The sequence below is a fragment of the Athene noctua genome, chromosome 24 (genome assembly GCF_965140245.1).
Source record: "Athene noctua chromosome 24, bAthNoc1.hap1.1, whole genome shotgun sequence".
Lineage (NCBI taxonomy): Eukaryota > Metazoa > Chordata > Aves > Strigiformes > Strigidae > Athene > Athene noctua.
Window position 1 is genome coordinate 2,329,862 of NC_134060.1, and position 19,830 is coordinate 2,349,691.

The 19,830-nt window shown below is 47.5% G+C and overlaps 1 protein-coding gene across 3 annotated transcripts; it reads left to right on the forward strand.

Annotated features, from left to right (window-relative positions):
* The first annotated feature begins 243 nt into the window (after positions 1-243).
* On the forward strand, positions 244-19,325 carry SMAP2 (small ArfGAP2). Of its 3 annotated transcripts, none has more exons than XM_074925896.1 (10): positions 244-424; positions 13,623-13,756; positions 14,332-14,417; positions 15,278-15,356; positions 15,720-15,806; positions 16,277-16,358; positions 16,829-16,929; positions 17,029-17,194; positions 17,454-17,776; positions 18,192-19,325. In XM_074925896.1, exons 1-10 carry the CDS (start codon positions 322-324, stop codon positions 18,315-18,317), a joined length of 1,287 nt encoding a protein of 428 aa, XP_074781997.1. In that variant the 5' UTR covers positions 244-321; the 3' UTR covers positions 18,318-19,325. The 3 variants fall into 3 exon arrangements, with proteins under 3 accessions (XP_074781997.1, XP_074781998.1, XP_074781999.1); XM_074925897.1 differs by having other exon boundaries at positions 17,457-17,776; XM_074925898.1 differs by having other exon boundaries at positions 15,720-15,797.
* The last annotated feature ends 505 nt before the right edge of the window (positions 19,326-19,830 follow it).

The window sequence follows — 19,830 nt, forward strand, 5'->3', positions numbered from 1 at the left end:
GCCCCCCTCAGCCCCCCCTCCTACCCCCACGCCCCCAGCTCGGCCCGTCACGTGACCCTGCCCATTCATGCCTCCCCCGTCCCGCCCCCGCCTCCTCCGATTGGCTCCCTCGGGCGCTGGTCGGCGCCGCAGCGAATCAGCGCCGAGGAGGAGCGGTGGGGCGGAGGCAGCAGGGAGGGGGGGAAAGGCGTTAAAGCGCGCGCGCTGCCGCTCATTGGCTCCTCCCCCTCGTTGTCCCGCCCCTCGCGGCCGGAAGCAGGAAGCGGCGGGGCCCCGGGACGGCGGCGCCGTGACCCGCGGGCGGGCTGCGCCGGCCGCGCCATGACGGGCAAGTCGGTCCGCGACGTAGACCGGTACCAGGCGGTGCTGGCCGGCCTGCTGGTGGAGGAGGAGAACAAGTACTGCGCCGACTGCCAGGCCAAAGGTACCGGCGGCCTCCCCGCGGCCGCGCCGGTTGAGGGGGCGGCGGGGCCTGGTGGGGCCGGTGGGCCCGGGCCGGCGCGGTTGCCACCCCCTCAGTGCCGGTGTGTGGCGGGGCGCTGCCCCCCTCCCTTCCTCACCCGCAGCTTCTTGCCGGGGCCGTGAGCTCTCGGGGCCCTCCGGTGTCCGTTCCCCCCTCCCCGGGGGCCGCTGCAGCGGCGGGAGGAGGGGCGCCGGGCCCGGCTGGGCCCTGGGGGGCGACGGTTCCGCGCCCCAGCCACCCCCTTCCCCCGCCGTGAGCAGGTGGGAACGCTCCGGCCGCGGGCAGGGGCAGCGGGGCTGCCGAAGGCTGCTGCAGCGGGGACCTGGGCGGTTTGGGGGTTCATAGAACGGCAGGTGGTTTCCCCTTTGGTTGAGCAGGCGCTTGGTATTTGAGGAAAAAAAAGAAAACCCCAGATTTGGTTTCAGCAGAGTTTATCACTGTTAGTCACAGCAGCCGTGCTGCAGCAGGGCTGTGCTGGCGGTGCTCCTGTCAGAGAAACCACTGCCGGGGCCTCTACCCCTGCTGCTGCAGCTCTCGTTCCTCCGGCAAGTGACTTGAACAGAAAACTGCCCAAAAATCTGCTTATGGCAACTCATCGGCTTGGTCTGAAATGTCAGTCTGAAAACCATCACGTGTTGGGACTGCTCTTCTGGAGAAGTCTTGTGTTAAGAGGAACCTGGAAAGCTGGTGTTGCGTAATTTCGGAGGGCATTCCAGCTGAGGAGTAATATCCTGTAAATCAGAGCTGTGCTGTGAGCAGCAGATCGTCTTCAGAGGATCAGATAGGAGCAGCAGTTGGAAGTGCAGCGTGTCGGGGAAAGGAAGGAATTGTAACCTAGCCCTGGAACCACATACCACTGAAGGAATTTCGGATTTTTGTTCTGTCCTTCCTTTTCCACTTAATAGTGATCTCAAGGCATGTTGTGATCCTTACCTTTTAGGAAGGAGTGGGAGGGAGGCAGAGAGGAAGTCAGATGTAAATGTTTGAATTCCAAAGGACAAAACAAATTAATGAAACAGCTGTGAGTTGTTCCGTGGTGATGCAGAAACCTTTCTGTCGTTTGCTACTGTAAAATGCTTTGCTTTCCTGTAGCAAAAGAGTTAAGATTATGCCCATGCCTACCTAAAATCCTGTTTTAATGAGCTATTATAATGATTCAGAGATTGAACTTGAGGCTTGTTTCCCAGTAGCTGCAGTAAATGAACTCTGAGCAGGGGCTTTCTGTGTCAATTTGTAAGTGGGAGACTCAGTCACCTCCGTATGACCTCTAAAAACTGCAGAGAGCACTGCTGAACAACGTTAAAAATGGTGGTATTAGGGTTTGTTTTCAGCCCTGCTTCAAAAAAAAACCCAACCCCAAACATAATAACCTCATTGTAGCCACCTGTCTTATCTTGGAGACGGTGTATTTTGAGATGTTTCACACCTGGCTTTGGTTGACCATGTAGTTTGAAGATGGTGTTGTTGGCAGAGAGCAGAATGTTCCTCGCAAATCTCTTATCTCTTAGCTCCTAATGCCAGTGCCAAGGGCAAAAATAGCTATCTTATCTTGTCTTTTGAGGCGTGAGACAGTAACGTACACGCTATGGAAACAAATTCTCATGGCAGTTCTAGGTCACGTGTTTTGATGTGACTCTGTAGCTTCTCCTGTTCGTAGTACCTCCTGGAAACACAGTATTCCGGTTAATAACGCATAAAAGTCAAAGTGTACAGTTCAGCGTCGCCACTAAAGCCGGAAGCTGCCTGTGTCTGGGAAGATGGGTTGCATCAGACATGACGAGTAGGCTTCTCTTGTACTGAGTTATCTGGCAAAATAATTATCCATTATACTAATGAGGTTTATGGGGATGTGAAATCTCATTCCTGAGGGCGGCGTACGGCATCTGTGGCCGCAGGAGGTGTATATGCAGTAAGCTCTCCAGCCGGGCATCCAACTGGGGGTTGGTGCCAGTCAAAGCATCATATTGGGCTGCCTTTTGGTTACTGGGGCTTGATGTGGTGGTCTCCCAGCAAGGCACTGGAGCTGGTTTGTAGTGACGGCAGGGCAGGCCTGATGTTCTTCCAGCTGCTGAAAGCAACGGTGACATTCTGCTTTGCTTATGGAAACGAGCCCCAGGTGTACTTCTGCGGAGTAAAAAGCGCATTTTATTTGATACATGGCTTCTTAATAACTAAAACTCTCTGCAAGCCTGCGCTAACGAGAGGCCACGTGGTATTTGCCAGCTCCAGATGGCTTCCCTCAATGTTTCCACTGCTACCTGGAAGAATAGCAGCTTTTCTGTGCAGCTGATTGTTGCTCTGTTTTTAGCTGATTGCGAGTCTGGCTCTGCTAGTTTGAGATACGTGAAGAATGTACTTGTCTACGGCTTTGTCAATAGTAGGTTGCCAAGGTCAGGGCTGAAATCTGGTTGCTTAGTAAATGATGCTGGGGGGGTTGGTTGGTGGCGGCAGGTGGTGTTTCTTACGCCATCTCCCTCTTTTGTCAGCTCACGTTCAAGATCATAAGGATTTTTGCATGAGTTTCAACAAAGTTGAAGGCAGAGTAAGAACCTGGCAGCTCACATAGCACCTACAAGACACTTTTACAATAAACCACTGACTTTTGACCATCTGTTTTTATGCTGAAGTTACTGAATTTTGTAGTGATTTGCTGCTTGATCTGAGCGTTTCAAAGCTGGTGTGACACATAGGCAGAGACTGTTCAGATCCCACCCACACTTCCATTATGCCTGTTCCCGATGACCTAGCTACTTGCTGGTTTTCATTACTGTATTTTTTTTCCACTTCTATATACAGAACTAAATGAGATTACAGTACCTGTTAGTGTGAGCTGTAGTGCTGGTATGTACCCACTTGATTTCATGCTCTACAGAAATTCTCAGTGTTAGGGTGGAAGTCTAGTTTTCAGGAATATCATCTCTCTAATGTTGGGACCAGTATAGCAAACAGTTGGGTATCTTCCATCTCTCCTGCCCTCATCAAAGTGATTGCTTAGAGAGAAGGTCATCTTCTGCTTCTTGTTATTACTGTCTTGCCATCAGGCAGTGCGTACAAGTGATTCCTAGTCCGACTTGCATCTTTAGGTGTGATAAGGGTGGAAAACTAGTTTCTCCAATATATTCTCCTTCCCTCGTATGTCTGGGATTCAAGTAGCTTCCATGGGGCACATTGCTCTTCCCAAGGCTTTTCTTCTTGACAAGCTATTGGAGACAGTGATGGCTTCACATGCTTTATCTGCATAACTTTTCTGTAAGAGTGACACAGCTGAGCCTGAAAGGAGAACTGCAGGAGTGTGAGCCTGATGGCTTCCCTAGACAGCTGTCAGTGTCCTTGGTCTAAGTTGCTGGAGAGGAAAAAAAGACAAAGGAAACTGGGAAAGAGAGCTCAGGATGGTTTTTGCTTCTGTGACAAAAAGCGTCGCAGTGGTTAGAGGCTCTTGTTTTGGAGGAAGTTGGGTGAGGTCTCTCGCCTGCTTGTTCCTCTTTGCTTTGCAAACTTTCGGTCAAAAGTACCTGGGTAAACTGGGTGATCTGATCAAAAGCGGGTGGCTGGGTAGTGAGTAGTACATCCTGTGCCAAAGCAGTGTGGCTAGACTGCCTTCTGGCAGTTGAGCTTAGGAGTGAAAACTTACGTGTATGTGAGAGTGATCTTCATGACTTGATCAAAACAGGGCTCGGGACCTCACTGGCAGCCTTCTGGGACATAATCGAGCTGCGTTAGGCACAAACAGAACAGCGCATTTCCCCTTGCTGTCAAAGGTTACTCATCTGAGTGGTTTTGACGTGCAGCTCTGAACGCTGTCACGACAGTAATAGTCACGATCAAAAGCTGTGATCCAGCACGCAGTCCCGCAGCACCGCGCTGCCGGCAGTCATCTCCCTCAGGACTGCCCAGCGTGGTTAAGGTGGTAGACTTTACGGAGTTATGAATTGTCATAATCCTCTTTTTGAAGGCCATTGCTGCCTGAATTGCTTGAACAAAACATCTTTGAAGAGAAGCCGTTGATGAGTGAGTGGGATCTCTTCTAGCGGTGTGTTTCTCCTGGCAAAGGGCCTTCTGAGGGCTGTTGTGGCTTCGTGTGTGTGTGTGAAGATAGTGTGACTGTTGGGCAGCCTGACTGTATTGAGTATCTGTCAGAAGAGATGCTGCTGAGCATCAGGGTGAGTCTGGAGGCTGAAATTGCAATGTAGGTGAAGGAGGGATGTGTTGTAATCTGTGCAAGTTGGACTTGACTGAAGCATCCAGATGTCTTCCAGTAAACGGGAAATGTGTTGAGTAACACTTACATTAACTGGATTCTTCTCTGCATTTCTGACTCTAAAGCTCTGTGCTGAACTTGTGTAACATACAGCTAATTCTGTTTGATTCTCTCCTCCCAAACTCTTCCCCTCTGCTCCTCCAGTCCTATCTATCCAACAGGCTCCTTGGATCCAGTTTCGTTGATGTCGGAACGGCAGGTTCCTCTGCAAGGAGCACCAGCGAGGACTGCTGTGTCTGTCCATCAGTTCAGGTTGCCCTGTGCTGCTCCTGGTTTGTCTGACTCTTCCCTTTGTCCCTTGTGCCTTGTGAGAACCGTGAGCTCCATGCTGAACTCAACCCCTTCTTCTAACTTGAGTGCTTAGGTGGGGGACTTTGTTGCTGAGCACAACAGAAACCCCAATCTAATTCCTCGAGCAGTCTTTTCTGAAAGAGGGGTAGAACTTTGAAAATATCTGTGAAGAGGTGGTTAAATATTGGATGGGAAGCTGGAAGAGCAGGATGAAAAGCTTGGGGTTAGAGTAGGTGCAGTTAAGGATGGATTCCAGTGGAATGGGGGAGTTAGCTTATTACAGTTGGTTTAGTCCAGCCAAACTAGTATTAATATCAAACATGTTGCTAATAGTCAACAAAAATCTGTTGTGACTCAACTCCTCCATCAGCAGACTATTGAATCGCAGCTGAATTTCCTTTTCAGCAAAAGGAATATGAAGAGTAACTTTTTTAATAGCTGCCTAGAACAACTGCATGTGATGAAGAAATGATCATTATGGGAAAACTGAGCAGTGGGTAGTGATGCATACTGTTTGCCTGCAATGGGCTTCAAAAACCAAAGCGGTAGGGCGAAAGCTTCTCAGCTTGCCTTAGAAAAATCTTCTATTAGGAGAAAACTCAGTCTTATGTAATGGAAGCTTGCCAGAGGGGTGCATATGTACTTGCATACTCATTTTAATTCTTAGCTGCAGTCACAATATTCTGCAGTTATCTTAATGAGCGCTACATTTTCTCTTCTGCTTTTGAACTGTTCTGCCCTTCTGAAGTCAGGTCTGGAAAGACTAGAGTTGTGCATAAAGCAGTATTAATCTCAAGTGAGTGTAAATGTTCAGGAATTAAGTTTGTGAGACTGGCTTCATGCCTTAGTGATCCTCATCTGGAGTGTGAGCGGTGCTGCCATGGTGGCAGACTCTGGCAGGGAGGGAACACCGCTCTGTCTAGCGTGAGCCTGACCCTACACACACCTGCTTGAAGTTAAGTTGTAACTTCTTATTCAAGCCACAAAGCGAGGGGAAAAAAGCATCAGCCTTTCCAGTGGGGACTTATCCTGGAATTGATTTGTGCTTAGGAGAGTTGTAGGAAGATACCCTTTAAGAAAAGAGACGCAGAGCTCTGAATCACATCCCCGGATGCATGTCTCTACATCTGCCAGAAATAGGTAACGAAGATAATCCTCCGAGCAGAGGGCATCTCAGCAAACCACGTCAGCTTTAATACCATCGTTCTGTACCAGCTCTGACCCTCCGTGACATGGAGAGCCTGTGTGGTGAGTGGCTGTATAGCAGAGGGTGTAACTTAAGGGTCAAAAAAAATGCCATGTGATTCCCAGAGCATAGCTGCAACTTTAGTAAAAGTTTGTTCCTATAGTAACTGCCAGAGGAATTACATAAGATCTCAAACACGCTCAGGAACTTGTGTGCCAGCCTCTTCAGAAAATTTCTCTGCAGTTTAAAGGTAATTCATCTTTCAAAATGCAAGTAGGTTATCAAAACCAACTAGAGAATCAAGAATAGCTCCAGTCTCCTTCAGGTTGATCCAGAATAGTGATTACTTCATGTGTCCCCAGAAATCTAGGACAAAGTTTGAGCTTTTAAGAGAAACTGTCTTAGAGCAAAGCTTCCCCTGACTGCGAAGCTGGATTTACCTGTGCTATGATCAGACCTTCAGTGCCTTGTTAAACTGCTTACCTCCTATTTTTGGGAAAACATTCCATTCCTTACTGGCCGGGTTATGCCCTTTCCTTATGAAGGTCAAGTCCTTTTTTGGTAACGGTGATAGTGAAAAATAGTTCATGTCTAGCTCTAGATATTGAGGAGATTCTTAATCAGACAAAAAGTGGTCCAGGAGCTGGGACTTCTTCCTCTGTTTGGAACTATTTTGACTTAGTGACTTCTACATAATGAGATTGGAAGATAGGGTCTAAGTGTTGTTTAACATACAGTGAAGAATTAAAGACATCTTGCAGGGAATTTTATGGTGGAGCAGTTCTAAGTTGAGTTTTGAGGGTGTAAAATAGTAGTGATAGTGTGAGTTTGCATCCTGCTGCTCTGTTTACTTGGGCATTTGGGCATGGGGATGGTGTTGACCTACTACCTCAATTTTTTGCATTTCATGGGAATTCGGGAGTCCTCGATATCTGCTGCCTTTAGCCTAGCAACTTCTGGGACTGACTAGTGTGTAGTTCTGGTCCAAACCTAGTGACCACAGGAAATATGTGGATGGTGGAACTTGACTGATTTTTAGATCTTGAGGCCGTGTTGCCATCAGTATTGGGTAATGTTAACCAGTCCTCCTGCATGGATTCTTGCTACAGCATCTGCTTGAAATTGCCACTTTCAGTTTATTTACTGAAGTAACAAATGTCACTTTCTTAAACAGCAGGAAGAACCCACCCTGCTGTTCACAGCATCTCTTTTAATTTCCTCCACCTTGCTCCATCTGCGTCTGTATTATCACTGCACTTCTTCAAAGAACAAGATGGTAACACTGATAAGATGTGCACCGAAGGCTGCTTCTGCAAGCGTACTGCTACTCCCAGCCAGTGCTGCCCTTGAGGTGACTGGGTGCTCAGAAGTTACGTGTTTCTGGTGAGCTGTTAGAAGATTCAGAGCCTGTTCCCGAGAGGCAGTGGAGCCAGCACCAGTCAACTTGGTCTGACTTGGCCAGTAAGGTACCTGTAGCCAACAGTATGGTTTGGGGAAGGAGAGAGTATACTGGTTGCTGCTAATACAGCCAAGAAGATTTTAAAGGCAAAACTCCAAGCTGTTGTTGGAAGCAATATTGTCAACCCCCATAGACGCCTCTGGCTCTTCCCTTTTCCTGCAAAGAGTGATTAAAGCCTATAATTACTGCAGCAATCTTTACTGAAATAAAAAAGACAAAGAAAACCCCCCAAAACAGGTCTTTTGTCTTACAAAGGATGGCATGAAATTGAATTTTTGAACCACTAAGCTACTTAACTAGGCATACATCCTTATCGAACTCCCTTGCTACAGAGTTTTTTGGCTTTAGCATCCCTGTTTCGCTGGGTTCCAATGGCTTCCTGGAAACTACTCAAATAGTTTAGTCTGGTATGAAATCTGGGGGTACAGCAGGTTTTAGTGCTTCTCAAATTTCAGATAGGTCCATGAACCCTGTGTCAGGATGCATGCCCAGGCCAGTACTGTGTCAGTAAGTAAAGAGCATAATCTGAAGTTCTTGAAGTTGAGTTTAACTGTGCTTTTTACTCACTAGCAGAGCTTACCTTGTTTCCCCAAACTAATCTGAACGCTTGACTGTAGAACAGACATCTACAGTGAAGAGCGGAGGAAGTTGTTTTGTAAGACAGCCTTTGTCATAGCTTTTCTATGAGCAGAATGAATTTCAGTAAGTCATTAAGCAATCTCTTTCCAGCATAAGGAAACCACAAGTCAAAGGAAGCTCTTGGATACTTGGCTGTTTCCTCATTTGGCTCTGCAAAAAGTAGGGCTTTTCAACTTTTGACTCGATGAGAAATTTCCAAGTATTGGTGAAAGCTTGTACGAGAGGATGTGAATGTCATCTCGCAGGGATTATCCGGCTCCAAGGAGAATTTCCCACATCCACTTCCCCTGCGAGTGCTGAGGGGATGGTTGTACGACGCCGTAGTCCAACACATGCAGCAGTGTTAGCTGGGATCAATGGGCTGAGCAGGCACATTTCCCAGTTACAGCTGGGCTTTTGCTGGAGTGCTCGCAGGCTGGGAGCCTGCGAGGCAAATGATTGTTTGCACGAAGAATATTTCATTAGGCTTTGAATAGCGATGCTCTCTCCTTCCTGCCTATGAAAGCATCTATTTTTTCCTGACCCCTCTTCTCAAAAGAGCAGTGGCTTTGCAGCCAACTTCTGCTTTATTTTTAAATCCCTTCTGGAGGGTTATTACTGAAGAAACTTGAGCGAGTAGCTTCAGCCAAAATTTAATGCTGGAATAAAGGGTGAGGAGTGAATCCCCTTGGGATTCCTTGTTTTAAAAACACTCAAGGGTGTGAACTTTCAGCAAGTGACACGGTGTGAGGTGGACTAGCCAGGCTGTGCTGGGGTCTTAAAGGGAATTGGGAGCCTTTTCAGTAAGGGCAGATCATTCAGGCAGCCCTTGTAGGCATTAATGATTCTGGCTTCGATGCTAACTGAAGCTGGTATGACCAGCTTGGTATGTGGTGTTTATTTTGACAGGCTGGGATATAAAACAGGCTGTGAAACTGTCTCGTGGAAGCGCTAGCTGGGCAGCTGAGTTTCTTGCACATAGCTTTGTAATCTCTGCTGGATGGTGGTGCATCCTCGCTTAGGAATGCACTCGAGTGTTCGGTGCAGCTTTCTAAAACGAAAACTGAGCAGTAGATGCTTTTAAACTCGTGATCTTCCTATGACCACTGCCAGGCTAGGAATATATCCCGAGGTGGGCTGATCTAGCCTTAATATTGTGCCAGAATTGAGTATATAGCTGAGCTCTTAAATCTGTTTTGATTCTTCACTCAGAACTGTCATTTTCTTTTAATCTCACGTTCACCTGCAGATGGCTGGCATTCTCCAGACAGGATTTGTGCACATGGGAGATGATGTACAGGGGCATGAGATGCTTAAACAGAACAAGCTGTGCCCAGCTCTGGTTAGTGCCAAGTAACTTGCTTACCTTGGATGTTAATATTGGCGTTAACACTGAAACAAAAGTGACTGCAGCATCAGGCTTGCCTGCCTGATACTGGTTGTCATTGCGGCGAACTCCCAGTTTTGCATATGGGAAGTGAGTTTTCATTTAGGCCTCAAGCTCTAAAGCCATCTGGAGGCTGCGAGGATGCCAGCCTCAAGGGAACTATTTTTATAACATTAGTGAGAGTATTCATGCGAGGACCAACTTCTTTCATGTTTCTTTCTAGTGGTTTAACAAGCTAAATGTTTGTTAGCCATGTCCTAAAACCTTTTGCATATCAGTGTCCATGACTCACTGAACCCAGAGGGTAAAGTGCTCCTGGTGCCATGCCCTTGTGCAAGCAGTTAGTAGTGAGGGTCAGGGTGTGCACAAAGGCTGCAAGGGAAGATAGTGCTCCACGGCAGCTCTGGCAATGCTGATAAAAGCTGCTGTGTTGATCTCTAAAGTGACTGAACTGATAGAAAAAAAAAAATTCTCAAACTTTTGCCCTTAATTTCCACTAAGGCGTTTTGCCCCTTTTGTCAGTGCTCGGTCACTGCGGCGACTGTACGGTCTTCAGCTCAGTTTTTGGGAAGTTAAAAACTACAACATGTGACTGAACTTTCATCTGTAAATACCACCTGGGGCTTTCTGCAAGTCAGTCACCTTGAAAATGGCATGTGAAGCTGTGGGGTAAATGACTGTACAGAGTTCTCCCCAGCCAGATCTTTACTGGGCACTTCCTTGCGTGATTTCTAGCACGAGCTCCTTCCTCGTGGCCTCAAAAGAGAGAAGTGGGAGGCTTGTTTACATCTGCATCGAAACCCATCCCCCCTTGCCCACCAAACCAAGCGCTCTGTAAGAAATGAAATGGTAAAAATGACGTTTTAGCTTAATGGTTGGGGGCATTAGATCCTAGGAAAGCGGAAAATCTTGTAAGAGTGTGTGTTTGGGCTGGTGCCTCTGACCCAACTCAACCAGGGCATCTGGGCTTTGGCCCGTTGCTTCCTCGGTGGCAGCTGGATTAGGATGGGCCACCTTGCTTGGGACACCCTCGCTTTCAGTAGAAGAAACTGTGATGTTCCTCACAGCCCTAGGCACCAAATGGTAATTTTAACGAGCTTGAGGTTATTTGGAGTTCAGTTTCAACCGGACAAAGTTCCTTTGCCTCGCACCGCTGCGGCCGGGCTACAGTTGTGCTCAGCACTGACTCTTCAGGGCAGCAGCTCTTGCCCTGGGGTGTTGCCTCTGGCTGTGCCAACCTGTCGCTGCTGTCCAGGCAAGTGGTTCTCTTATGCAGCTGCTTTTCACTCTTGAGGGGTGTAGCCACATCTTGTTCCTCTTTTTTTATCACAGTGTTCGTAGAATACAGGGCTGTGTAAGTAGGCTAAAGAAATTACTAGCTATATCCCAAAGCTTGGGGTGCTCAGAGCTAGAGTTCAAATTCACTTGCCCTGTGGAACTGCGGAGCTGGCTGCAGGCTTTGTGCTCTGGAGAACTCTCCAGATATCCTGCTTGGGTGGCTCTAGAGTCACTGCTGTGTCTGAGCAGGCTGCTGAACTACTGGGATCACATCTTCCTCCTGGCTCTGGACAAAAATGACCCCACATCCCCAAACTTCTGGCATTTCCTCTGCTCTGTAGGTCTGAAGCCCTTATGGCACATATTGGCACTGCAAGGATGCCCAAACCCTGCCTGGAACAAGCATCAGTGAAGAGAACTACCCTTGCTTGTATAATATCTATTTATCACTAAACCAAATGCTAGCTGCTAGGAGGATTTTTGAAACACTACTTTTTTTTTTTTTTTGAATATTCACTGACATAATGAAGCTGCTTCAGTACTGGGGTCTTCCAGAGCTGGGATCTACAAGTTGCAGCGATGGTCAGCTGTTATTTCCGTACTCTCCTTGCTTTTTCAGATCCTGCATCACGAATGAAGTAACACCAAAGCAGGGTGGGTATAACAGACTGTACCACTGAGTCATTCTCTTATGTGGCATCGCAGGGTAGGAGGTTGCAGTGGCTTGAGCTAGCACATGTGACAAACCAGTGAGCTGATTACTACAGCCCTGAGGTAGTATCTAGCTGTCTATTAATCCTTTTAGTCCTATAAAGGCTAAATATATCTAGAGTTTAAATCTAACCTTGAATCTCATGCTTAATCCTGCCGGCGGTCTCATGTTATGGCCTTCAGGGTGTATCTGGGAGAGAACTCCACAAATACATCAAATGAAGGATCAGGGTTCCTGGCTTCACCTTGGTGTGTGACAGGCGTAACACAGAACAAGCCTTTTATTCTCAGGCCTACTTCGTAACTGGCATACTTAGGTGCTGCTAAAAGTATTGGCCCCTGCTTTGATGCCCTGAGTCCTAGATTTCAGTAGGTGTAATAAAGGAACTGAGGTACAGGCAAGACTCTGCTTCTATGAAGGTCTTTGCCAAGAGCTGTTCCTAAGCTGGGAAGTGACTTCGATCAGCTTCGTTAAAATAGTATCCTTCTGAAGGGTCACTCTTCTAGTGAAAAAGCAGAAAGTAGTGGCAGGAGAGGACAGAAGACTTTATAAAGACTTTCTAAAAATCACTGTGTAAGTTAGGTGGAATAAGTTACGAGGTTGCATGTGCCTGCGGGACCGTGAGCCACTGACTGCATTAGCAGCACCAAATCCCTCAGGATGCTCTAGACTTTCCCAGTGAATAGGAATTAAACTGTTAACAACCAGCTAGCATATCCAGGAGAGTCAAATACAGTGCTGCTTTTTTAGGGCTTTGAAATTACACTTTCCCCCTCTTCCCCCTCCCACCTCAGTCTCATTAACTTCGAGGCTTGCTATTTTAACTATGGCAAGAAAAGACCGAATAACTCTTCATCTGCAGTAATGCCTATAAAAAGGGCTGGTACAGTTTACTGGAGGCTCTCAGGTCCTTTTTTCAGGCTGTGGCTTTGCTGTAGCTCTCTGGCCAGTCACCCATGGACAGTGCTAGCCAACCCATGGTGGAAGCTGGCCACGTTAGCTGTGTGGCTGGCTGGCAGCTTTAGCCAGATGATTTAGTTTTCAAACCTGCTTGTCTTGCACTGCAGAGGATTACTGCTGAAGCTGGTCTTCCTTCAGGGCTGAGGGTTTCGATGGCCAGGGGCTGTTGGCCCTGGCTGGGAGGGGGGCTGTGAGTGCCTGCGAACCTCTGCCCCCCCCTGGGTAATGCATTGCTGGGTTTCCTTCAGAGAACTGTTTGCAGTGAGTAAAATTAAACTTGTTAATCTTTCCCTCGTGGTTTTTTTTTCCCTGGCATGATGTCCCTTCTACTCCTTGGAGCTCTCCTGCCTGTCCGAAAGCCGCATGCAAACTGTGAATCTGATCAGAGCTGTAGAAACTGCAGAGTGAACTGTTAATCAGCCTTGGGCTGGGATCGCAGTCTGGGATCCTGACCCTGGCTCTATGTTTTTGGTGGCCAAAGCGCTGGACTTTGTGCTGCTCTCCTTACTCAGTTGTATCTTCCTGCACAAGGCTGACAGAAGATTTGATGATGCAGTCCCTATGTCAAAGGCTGAATATTTGATGCTGCTTTTCCTAGAGCAGAGTGAATATTCGGGAGCTGATTCCTCTGCAGTAAGGTTATCTGAGAAAGATTCTCCACTGCTAAAGCAGGACCACAGATTTATATTGATGTGACTGTTACATCAGTTTAAGCAAGATGAAATCAGGGTTTTGTAGTGTCTTGGGTGGTTTGAATATCTATTTTCTTCTCTCCTCCTCTTAGAGTCATTTGTCTTGCCTAGAGCTCTCCAAATGGAAGAGGAAGGCAATAAAATACTAGCTCTAAGTATAATGATTGGGAGACAACCTTTAAACATCCTGCTGATGTCTAATTCCAATTCCTAATCTGGATGAAAATGCAAAGGCCTCAGTCCCAGTTCACTTGGTTCAGTTTCTCGGGGCAACTACAGCTTGACTTGATGGTGTAAAACGCTTGTGTCTCTTTGCAGGGCCACGATGGGCGTCCTGGAATATCGGTGTGTTCATCTGTATTCGATGTGCTGGGATCCACAGGAACCTCGGAGTTCATATATCCAGGGTAAAATCTGTCAATCTTGACCAGTGGACACAAGAACAGATACAGGTAACGAGTGAAACACGAACAGTGGGCTGTTAGCAGGGCTTCAGTAACTGGGAAGTAACCAAAGTCTGAATAGGCCAAATGTGGGAAGTGAAGCAGGAAGAAGATACTGAGCTAGGTTAGATTGGGAGGGAAAACGTCGGCATTTCAGGCTCAGCAAACAGCAGAGGGTAAAGACAAATGCTTTGCAAGCTTCTGTAAAACTGCCAAAGGCGGCTGTTGTCTGGAGCTGCTCCCCACCTTCTCTCATTGAGGTTTCCAGAAATCAAATCCTGGACTACCAGAGTGATTTTAGGTTGATAATGTGATATTTATCTTGTGTTTGAATAAATATTGTGCTGTGGTGCTTAGGATTGGCTAGTTGTAGTGGGTGGGGGGATCATAGCCACTGCACTGGGGATTCCCAGCCCGTAGGCTTGCACCAAAAGCCTGAAGAGTGGCTTTCGGGTAAGAACAGACTTCAGAAGTCTGCACCTGCCTTCTAGTTAACACTCTTGCTTGGTAGCTTGGCCCGCTAGTACATGTAAGAGCTTTAATGTCTCTGAAGCAAACGGTTCAAGAATTCTTTTGAATTTCAGTGCATGCAAGAGATGGGAAATGGAAAAGCAAATCGTCTGTATGAAGCCTACCTGCCAGAGAACTTCAGGCGACCTCAAACAGATCAGCATCCTTTCTTCCTCTGCTGCTGGGGAAACACGGAGTCTTTTCATCTTGTCGCTTTGTAGCTGCACTCCTTGCATGGGAGATTTAACTTCATGTGCCTGGGCATCAGCTGGGAGAAGGAGTTCCTAGCTAGGCACCCTCCCAGTGTCACTTCACCCGCAGGCTGCTTGCTTACAGAAGGAAGCAGAAGTGGGCTGAAAGGATTGCTTCTGAGCTCTGAGGGTGCAGAACTGGAACACGAATGTTACGACCTGAAGCTATTGCATGAGATGCACTTTAGAGCCTGTGGCAAATAGGAGGGTTGTCTTTCAAAAGTTGCTGAGCATTTAGAATTCTCAGTAAAGACAGATAAAAAGATTTAACACTTCTGAAAAACGAAGGTGTAACTTTTACCTTACAGGAGGGTTTCTAGATGCTGAGAGCAGCAGGGTTATAGTGAGCCTAAAAAAACCACAGGAGCACCTCTCTGCCATCATTTTTTTTTTATCTTAAGCTGGTGGCCGAGGCGCTTTTGTATGCGCAGGATCCATTTGACCACTCTGTGATTTGTGCTGATGACATATATGCTCTTAAGTGATGTTTGAAGTAAATACACATCAGCGAAGAAAATAGGCTAGGAATTTAAGCCCTGATTTAATGTACCTTTTATAGCACCGTCAGGCTTGGAATAACCCAAGGGCAAAAATTGAGTAGCTAAAGTAGTTGGATCCAACACTGAATTATTTTAAGAAAGTTACTGCTGGAAATGCTCTTTAAACAGTCGTTAGTTTAGTTACATCCTGTACTTTGTATCCACATGTCAAATAATACTACGTAAGTCTTCTATTCTTGAATCGTTTGTCTTTAACAAGCTGCTCGCAGAGCTGTGGAGAGCTTCATTCGGGATAAATACGAAAAGAAGAAATACATGGACCGAAGTATTGACATCAGTGCATTTAGGGTTAGTTTCTAATCACCTCTACAGAAGCTTGAATACATGTTAAGATATAAGTGTATGTCTGTCTTATGAGTAAGCAGTGACTCTATGAAAACAGGCAGTTTAAACATTTCCTGTATTAGTGACTAATCTCTTCTCCAAGGCTGATTGCATTCAGTCATTCTGTAGAAAGAATTTAAATTGGCGGGGACCTTTGAAGGCCATCTTGTCCAACTCCTAGCTCAGAGCAGAGCTAGCTTCAAATATAGGCCTACAGCTGTATCTCTGAGGCTTTTTAGATTAATAACAGCATCATGTAAAGCTGTGTGAACCTTTGATGTGATGACATGTGTTTTGACCCTCATGTCGGTGTGTTTTTCCTTACAGAAAGAAAAAGATGACAAATGGAAAAGGAATAATGAGCCAGTATCAGAAAGAAAACTGGAACCTATCATCTTTGAGAAGGTGAAAATGGTAAGAGCGAAAGGCATGATCGTAGATCAATTGTAAAAATTTCTTTCAAGCAGAACAGAGGTAACCCAGCTTGATATGGAAGCATTTTTTCTGGCCTCGGTCATAGCGGTGGATGCATTGAGTCACACTAATGGTAGTAGCTTGTTTTCCTCTGCTCAGCCAGATACTAAGCAGACGTGTTCTGCTTCGCAGTGCAGAGCAGATTGGAATCCAGCTACTCCCTGCTTAGCCTTCCAGCTTGAGCAGTTATTTCTTTCCTAGTTCAGAGCATGCTTGGATTTGACAGCGGGTTGCAACATAATGGGACAATAAAACAACAGTGTAATCCTTGCTCTGAAATGGTTTGCTTTGGAAGCACTTATGTCCACTGAGGAAAAAAGAATTTTAAGGCTTAATCTCTTACTAGAGCCTCTCTTGTATCAGAGTAAAACCAAAATTTGAACAAGACTTCTGGTGTTCTTTTTCCCTAGCCTCAAAAGAAAGAAGAAACACAGCAGTCTAGAAAAAGTTCTCCTAAATCTACTGAGCCAGTAATGGATTTGCTAGGACTCGGTAAGAGCCTTTCCAGCCTTACTGCACTTGCTACAATGACTATAGACCATCTGGGGAATTTGATGAGCTTTTAGTACTTATTTTCCATGTCAGGTGAAGAATAGCTGATGGCAATACTAGAGTGTTTTGCTTAAACTGCTCCAATGCAACTCAAGCACAGCGCTCGGCACTGCAGCAGGAAGTTTTCCTTATGTTTTCCTTTCTGCTGGTGCCGTGGTGGTGCCTGTTGTATTACAGGAGCGGCTGTAGTAGGCTCCAAGCAGCGTGGCTCCTGGCTGCTCTGAGGTTAGTAGGACAGATACAGTGCAGGGCACTTGCTCCTGAGCCGGTTCCTCCTCAGCACCAGGATGAGCGAAGAGCTGGCAACACGCGTTGGCTAACGGAGGGTCACTGGATTGAGTGGTTTATGTGCAAAGTGCTCTGGTGGCTGCCCCTCAGCGGGACCGTCCGTCACAGCTTTGTCTCCCCAGATGCTCCCGTGACGGCTGCTGTCACAAACGGCAGGCCCAGCAGCTTAGAGAAGGATCTTGATCTTTTTGCGTCCGTGGGATCAAACTCTGACTCCAGGAAGGTAAGTGGGGAAGATCAGTGCTTGAGAGCTGCAGTGCTGAGCTGTGTCTTCCCTTGGTGCTGAGTGCAGCTCCCACCCCTGTGCTTGTCTCTGCCTCAGGTCAGTGGCTCTATGCCGACATCTGGAAGTGCTGGTTCTGTTCCTGAAAACCTGAATCTCTTCCCTGAGCCAGGAGGCAAAGGGGAGGAAGTGGCAAAGAAGCAGCTCTCTAAAGACTCCATCCTCTCCTTGTACGGCTCTCAAACACCTCAGCTGCCAGCGCAAGGTAACAGATCCCAGAATAAAGCTGTTGAACGGCAGCGCACTAATTCAGAGTGGGTGGGGTGTCCCGATAGCTGACAAGCAAAGATGTGGGAATGTAGGTGGTCCTCCTTGAGAACTGGTGAGTAGCATACTGAGCAGCTTAGTCTGGGTGTCATGGCCAAGTGAATGTTGTGATGGTCTCGGATTTGAAGGTTGGCATTTCAGCCCCTGATGACAACTGCAGCAGTTCTTTCCTTCGTCGCTTCTCTGCCTTTTTCTAGGAGCGATGTTCATGGCCCCAGCTCAGATGGCCTATCCTGCAGCGGCATATACTGGCTTCCCAGGAGTAGCCCCCTCCAGCAGCATGATGGGAGGCATGATGGCCCCCTCGGTGGGAATGATGGCCCAGCCTGGAGCCGCAGGGATGGTGACCCCCATGGCCATTCCAGCTGGATACGTGGGTAACGTGCAGGCCGCGGTCATCGGTGTCCCCAACGGGATGATGGCCGCCCAGCAGGCTGGCTACGTGGCTGGCATGGCAGCGGTTCCCCAGCCTGTCTACGGCGTGCAGCCAGCACAGCAGCTGCAGTGGAACATCGCTCAGGTGAGGGGTGATCTGCTGCTGACCCACAGCTGGATGGAGGGCAGGGGAGGAGGCGTGTGCTGTTAAACCTAGCTCGTTGCCTGAAGGCCTCAGTGCTGTCACAGCCTGGCTCCTGGGGTTGGGTGAGCTCTGCTGATACTGCAGGCCAGCCGAGGGATCACAGAGGAGTAACTCGGTCAGAGGTCCTAGTGCTCGGTGGAGAACAAAAATCAGTGCAACGTCAGCTCAAATGAAAACTTCCTCAGCTTGCTAGATGGGCGTACGCCTGAGAAGCCAGTGACTTCTGTTCACTGTGACTCTAGAAGAACTCGCTTAAGCCTGTAATATGTTGGGGAGCAAGAGTGTTGCCTTTAACTGCTGTGGGCTGGCAGCCTCCTTGACCGTAGCCTTGACTTCTCTCCTCTCCCCTTTGCAGATGACCCAGCAGATGGCTGGGATGAACTTCTATGGAGCTAATGGCATGATGGGCTATGGACAGTCAATGGGTGGAGGAGGTGCCCAGGGAAGCAATCAGTCCCTCAGCACTCAGATGTGGAAATGATCCCTTGCGTTGTGACCGTTTTTGCCTTCTGTTCTGTTCTTCAAAACTGCTCCATGAGACATTCAGGGTTTTTTCTTTCTGGCTGGCCACCCAGCCTGAACCTCTTTCCATAACTGAGACCCATCTCTGCCTTTTCACTGTCAGACACGGTGAAACCTCAGTCGTCAGAACATGAGCTCCCCTGTATTTAGCACAGTCAATGCACACTTCTGGGGTGGACCCCCTCCTTGCACAAACCTCCACTAATGCTTCTGGGTAGCACTTAGTGTCCTGCTGGGTATCCTGGCAGAGGTGTGACTGAGGAACTTGGGAAATCTGTCCTTAATACTGCCTGGAATGTCAGGCCTTTTAAGAATCACTTGAACTCTAGTATTAGTAGGGGTTTTGGTTAGCAGAGGGGTGGAAGCCTTGTTTGGTGCTGAGGAACTGGATTTTAACCCAAGCCCAGGGGCAAGCAAGCCTTGCTACCTCTTCCCTTGAGTGGAGTTCTCCGGAGCTGAGGCCTCGCTGTGCTTGGCTCGCCAACCCTCATTGGAACCAAAGTCATTTTGAAGACCCCTCTCCCTCCCCCCCGTGAGCAAGCAGGATTCTCGCACAGTGTGGGGGCAAGCTGTTTGGAATGTGAAACTTGCACTTCAGAGTGGCTTTTCTGTCTAATATGTGGTATTGATGTATTTAACTTTTAACGATCTAACTGAGAGTTAACTTATCAAGGGCTGAGAGCCCACTGCAAGTTTTCTTACACTTTTAAAATGACTATGACATCCTAATTTATACTTTTTTCATAATTTTTTTTTTTTGTTCCTGTGTAATCCTGGTACCCCTTCCCGGCTAGCTTTTGACATTTTAATCTAGGCATAAGAAGTGGGTGGGTCAGATTTCTTTTCTCATCTTCAGTAGAACACAGTTGCTTCAATTCATCAGCGTGAGCAAGAAGTCAGACTTCTGCGGTCTACTTTATCCTGTGTATATGTAAATTCCCAAATAAAATATTGCAGTGAAACCTCAGCTGACTCTAGTTTGTTTTTACACAGGGTAACAGATTGTGTTAAACACTGCTGTGGTCGGTGTGAGTTGTTCACTTCAGGTGTGGGGGTTTGGAGCCTTTCATCCAAATCAAACCAACTCCATCTGCTTTGTAGCAGGGCTGTGTCCCAAATGCCAGGAGAGAACAGTGTTGGCCTGGAAGCGAAGGACTCACAGCACAGAAAGGACCGGGCTCAGCAGAGACAGAATCAGGTCACTTGACACTTTTATATAAAAGAGAGACTTGAAGCTCAGGGCTGTGGGCAGCTGTGACCACAGGGAAAACCCAAATTACGATGACTGCAGCTTTACGCTGATGTTCCACAAAACCTGACCAAGGCCTATCCAAAAGGTAAATTTTAAGCTTTTACAAAAAATGAGCGTGAAAGTCTGGGGGGATTTAGGAGTCACCTAAAGAACAGGTATGAAGGCTGGTTTTCCCTGGGTGGGTGGCTTTGTGCAGCTGCAGGGGAGGGAGCTCAGCTAA

What these genes read in the sequence shown, in the direction of transcription:
- SMAP2 (XM_074925896.1), top strand. Translation starts at nt 322, where the DNA reads ATGACGGGCAAGTCGGTCCGCGACGTAGACCGGTACCAGGCGGTGCTG. An exon ending in TCTTTGAGAAGGTGAAAATG is followed by an intron (nt 15,807 to 16,276) that starts GTAAGAGCGAAA and finishes CTTTTTCCCTAG; the next exon opens with CCTCAAAAGAAAGAAGAAAC. An exon ending in ACCTCAGCTGCCAGCGCAAG is followed by an intron (nt 17,195 to 17,453) that starts GTAACAGATCCC and finishes GCCTTTTTCTAG; the next exon opens with GAGCGATGTTCATGGCCCCA.